The sequence below is a fragment of the Nicotiana sylvestris genome, chromosome 7 (assembly GCF_000393655.2).
Source record: "Nicotiana sylvestris chromosome 7, ASM39365v2, whole genome shotgun sequence".
Classification (NCBI taxonomy): Eukaryota; Viridiplantae; Streptophyta; class Magnoliopsida; order Solanales; family Solanaceae; genus Nicotiana; species Nicotiana sylvestris.
The window spans coordinates 62,637,232-62,641,492 of record NC_091063.1 but is presented as its reverse complement, the minus strand read 5'-3'; the positions used below and the strand labels follow the sequence as shown (position 1 = coordinate 62,641,492).

At 36.1% G+C, this 4,261-nt stretch overlaps 1 protein-coding gene across 2 annotated transcripts; it reads left to right on the top strand.

Annotated features, from left to right (window-relative positions):
* The first annotated feature begins 241 nt into the window (after positions 1 to 241).
* LOC104238705 (D-amino-acid transaminase, chloroplastic-like) lies at positions 242 to 3,566 on the top strand. 2 transcript variants are annotated; one of them, XM_009793155.2, is made up of 5 exons: positions 242 to 618; positions 723 to 787; positions 1,849 to 2,024; positions 2,262 to 2,935; positions 3,147 to 3,566. In XM_009793155.2, the coding sequence occupies exons 1-5, from the start codon at positions 582 to 584 to the stop codon at positions 3,242 to 3,244; spliced, it is 1,050 nt and encodes a 349-aa protein (XP_009791457.1). In that variant the 5' UTR covers positions 242 to 581; the 3' UTR covers positions 3,245 to 3,566. The 2 variants fall into 2 exon arrangements, with proteins under 2 accessions (XP_009791457.1, XP_009791456.1); XM_009793154.2 differs by having other exon boundaries at positions 490 to 618; positions 720 to 787.
* Positions 3,567 to 4,261: the final 695 nt, after the last annotated feature.

The following is a 4,261-nucleotide window of genomic DNA, read 5'->3' as shown; positions in this document are numbered from 1 at the left end:
GATTAGTCTATTACGCTTTATGCGTGCCATAAACTCTGTCCATCATGGACTTTATTCTATTTGGAGTATTAATAGCTGAAATATAATATTTAATTTTGGGTCAGCAAATGCGCCTGCTAATATTTGGCAAATGAATTATCATTCTATTTATTTTTCTCTTAATTTCTTGTAACATCTAGTGGACGCTCATTTCATATGCTCTGTAAGCCCATAGCGAACTGCATCATTGTACATTATAGGTGGGAGAGAGCTCCGGGGCTGTTCTATACAAAGCAGAAAAGACACTTTGAAATCCAATTTTGGGGCGAAATTCATGATGAAATTGTAAAATAGAATTGTTGGACGGCAGCTCCCGTCTTAAAGCATCAGACCATTATCCAAAATCCAATACAATCTAGTACCAACTACAAACTATAAGACAAAATTTGATTCTTTTCTGTTCTTTACACTAGTTTAATGGGACCAACAGGACTGCTTTTGTCTCATATTTCATCTATTTTCTGCTACTATAAAACTTCCTCTTACACCTTAAGTTCAATACCCATCTCCGATTCCTTTGTAAAGTTTCAATCGTTTGCGCTATGGCTGCATCCAACTCTTCTTTTGATCAAACATCAGGTACTCTCTATCTAATTATGTTGGATTTTCTCTAACTAGTTTTGATGATTTTCAAACATAACTTGCTGTTTGGTGTTTGTGATATGGTTTTTCCCGAGAAGCAGCTATAGCAACAGAGACTGCGAATATGGAAGATTTCAAAGTTCATGTGTTCTCGTCCTCTGACGAGGTGAAATTGTTAAATCCCTTTTTATCTTTAGCTTGACTAGATACTGTTCCATTTCCATTATTGGCTTTTTTGGCAATTTTGTAGTTCCACAGAGTTATTTGTTCCGGAATCCCAATATTGGAAAATTTATGATTTTTTTGATAAGGTAAAATTGTATTAATCAAAAGGGAGAGAACTCCCGTGGAAGTATACCAAAAAGTAGAGAATTTACATCAGAACATGATTCTCTATAAAAGACCAATCTTCTATACAAGTAGGGGCTATATGAGTGCACAAAAAAGCGATCAAAGATAAAAGACTATTCTTAACATGTTATTCTTGGAGATGGGGTTTGCGTGGCGATGGTTGAATGTTGAATGAGTTGATAGATAATAGTTTTTACTATCAACCCATATAAAATGTTGAATGAGTTGATAGATAATAGTTTATGATATAACTGTGACCGGAGGGAAGGGAAATTAATTTGCTTGTAGGGACCCTCCTTGAGATGCTAGTTCTTATGGTAAACTCCAGTATAATTGCTTTGTGCTCAAAAATAAGATTGTGTTTGAAACATATGCACTTCTCCTCTTTCAATTGCTAGTAGTTCCTCTGCTACTAGTGAGTATTTAGTTGGTGGATATTATTCAGTTTTTTCTCATAGCTAGACCTTCAGTTTTAGCTCATAGCTATTATAATATTTCTTGATATAGTAGTTTCAGTATTTTAATGAGAAGGGTTGAGGGACGGGCCCATTATTCACCAAGTTTCGAACCGTGCTTTCTTGGTTTTCAAAAAGAAAAGAGTTTCAGTGTTTTGAGAAAATCAAAGTAATGCAGCATGTGATATAAGATGAATGAAGTCCAGCGAACTTGATTCTTGGCATCTTTTTATGCGTGCTCTTTTTCTCAAATTTAAGCTAGGCACAGATCATGTCTAATTGTTAAAAGTTAATGATCTAAAGCAAAAGAAAATGAATCAAATAAGTTCCCAGCATGTGCAATATTTCGACTATTAGCCATTGACAGTCGTCCACATTTTTAGTGCGTCTTGACTATAGTTAGATGTTTTTGTTGAAACAGTTACTTGAAAAGTTGCACGAGAAATGGAATTCAGTGAAGCAGCAACCTTATCCGGTAATGTATTCTAGCATATTTGGCGGAATCATTCTTGATCCAGCAATGATGGTTATTCCAATTGATGATCACATGGTTCATCGAGGTCATGGTGTCTTTGACACCGCTATTATTTTGGATGGGTATGAGTCTACTCTAGTTCCTGAAAACAATAATATTATAATTTGTGAATTGATCTCTCAAAGTATTAACTTTATGTTAGACTCTGGGATAAGTGGCAATATAATGGACGTGTATGCTAGAATAATTTTACACTTCATGTATTCTTAGATTTACTAAAGTAACAGATGCTCTAATGGAGTTAAGATACTAAGCTGTAGTTGTGGTTGATTCAGCTTCTCTTTGGTCTTCTAATGCAGTTATTTGTACGAATTGGATGTCCATCTTAACCGCTTCCTTAGATCAGCATCCAAAGCCAGAGTCGCGTCTCCATTTACATTTTCAGAACTTAAAAGGATTCTAATTCAACTTGCTGCAGCATCAAAGATGAGGAAAGGCACTCTGAGATATTGGTTGAGCGCAGGGCCTGGGGACTTCTTACTCTCCCCAGCTGGATGCCCAACATCTGCATTCTACGCTGTGGTGATTGACGAGGATTTCTCACAATGCAAAGAAGGGGTAAAAGTGATAACTTCTGCAATCCCCATGAAATCACCTCTTTTTGCCACTATGAAAAATGTGAACTACTTGCCGAATGTCCTCTCCAAAATGGAAGCCGAGGATAAGGGAGCATTCGCTTCTATTTGGGTTGACGAAGAAGGTTATATCGCTGAGGGTCCAAATGTGAATGTTGCTTTCATAACTTCTGAGGAGGAGCTGATTTTGCCTAGCTTTGATAAGATCTTAAGTGGCTGTACTGCTATGAGGCTTCTTCAACTTGCACCCAAGTTGATTGAGCAGGGACGTTTGAAAAGCGTCAAAACTACTGACATTATGGTTGAAGATGCCAAAAAGGCTGCTGAAATGATGTATGTTGGAAGCACACTTCCTTTATTACCTATCATTATGTGGGATGAGAAACCTATTGGAAATGGTAAGTCCACTCAACTAGTTTTTTTTGTCACTTCCTTTACAACAAGGTTGCTATGATGAATGCTTAATATGCAATATCTTAAATGGAAGCTGGAAATGTTGGCGTGCTCTTCTAGTTTATGTCTGACCCATTTGAATTAAAATTGGATGGATATCGATAATTTGCAACTTGCAAGCATAGGAGAGAAGAATAACATTGTTTATTGTGACAGGGGAAGTTGGAGAATTGACAATGGCACTCTCGGATTTACTTTGGGAAGATATGGCAGCTGGCCCAGAAACACAGAGAATTCCAGTTCCATATGCGTAGGAACTCAATCTCAAATCGAAGAATATGCTCTGATAGGATGCTCTGAAATCAATGTCATTCTATTTTCTAAGTAGTGGGTGGTTGCTCCTTGGTTCTGTGGCACAGAAGTATGACTTAAGCTTTACTTTGTGTGGAGATTCTCCAGCATTGCACAATGTTTTTCAAGTATTGACTGTCAGAAGTGAGTCAACCAAATAGTCTTGCAATGTATTGGTACATGAACTTTTCTGTTTTGTGTTTGGAATAGAATGCTTGAAAGAATGCAGAATATTGATCCAATCATTTTTGCCTCTACACAATACAGTGTTCTCAATTTCATTTGACATATGGTTCTGAGTTAACTACTACGAATCCATTTCTTAGCCAGATGGTTTCTCTTGATGCTTGAACTGAACTCGTATCCAAGAAATTCATTTCCTTCTGGGCATTTTGCGTTTCCTATAGTACATAAATGTATAAGTACAAATGAATTTTCTTTATTTTCCTGTGGGGTTTTAACCTCTTCGACCTCCCAATTGGGCGTACTAATCAGTTAGATGAAAATGGGTAATAGTTGCATTGATAATACTGTGCATTTTCTCTTCTCGAATCTCTTGAAGTGATTTATAATTATAGAATTCCACCACATATGCTGACTAGGGATGTACATAGGTCGGGTTGGTTTGGAATTTTCAATTATCAAACCACACCAATAGTGTTGGGTTTTTAAATCTATAGACCAAACCAAACCAACAAAGCCGAGTTTTTCAATCTCGATTTTCCTCAGTTTTTTTCGATTTTTCGGGTTTTTTTTCCTGGTAAATCTTCATAGCACAAAATATGTAACTTATGCTCCAAATATTTCTGTAGTCCTAGCACGATATAAATATATAATATATTTTTCAAGAAAATAATACAATAATATGAGAAGAGTCATAGCATTGTACTAAAATATTCAATAACAAAGATAATCACTACAACAAATATAATATTTCCTACAAAACTTTTAGCCACGACGAAATTCGTCACTAACTATTC

What these genes read in the sequence shown, in the direction of transcription:
- LOC104238705 (XM_009793154.2), top strand. Translation starts at nt 582, where the DNA reads ATGGCTGCATCCAACTCTTCTTTTGATCAAACATCAG. An exon ending in TTCTTTTGATCAAACATCAG is followed by an intron (nt 619 to 719) that starts GTACTCTCTATC and finishes TTTCCCGAGAAG; the next exon opens with CAGCTATAGCAACAGAGACT. An exon ending in ACCGCTATTATTTTGGATGG is followed by an intron (nt 2,025 to 2,261) that starts GTATGAGTCTAC and finishes CTTCTAATGCAG; the next exon opens with TTATTTGTACGAATTGGATG.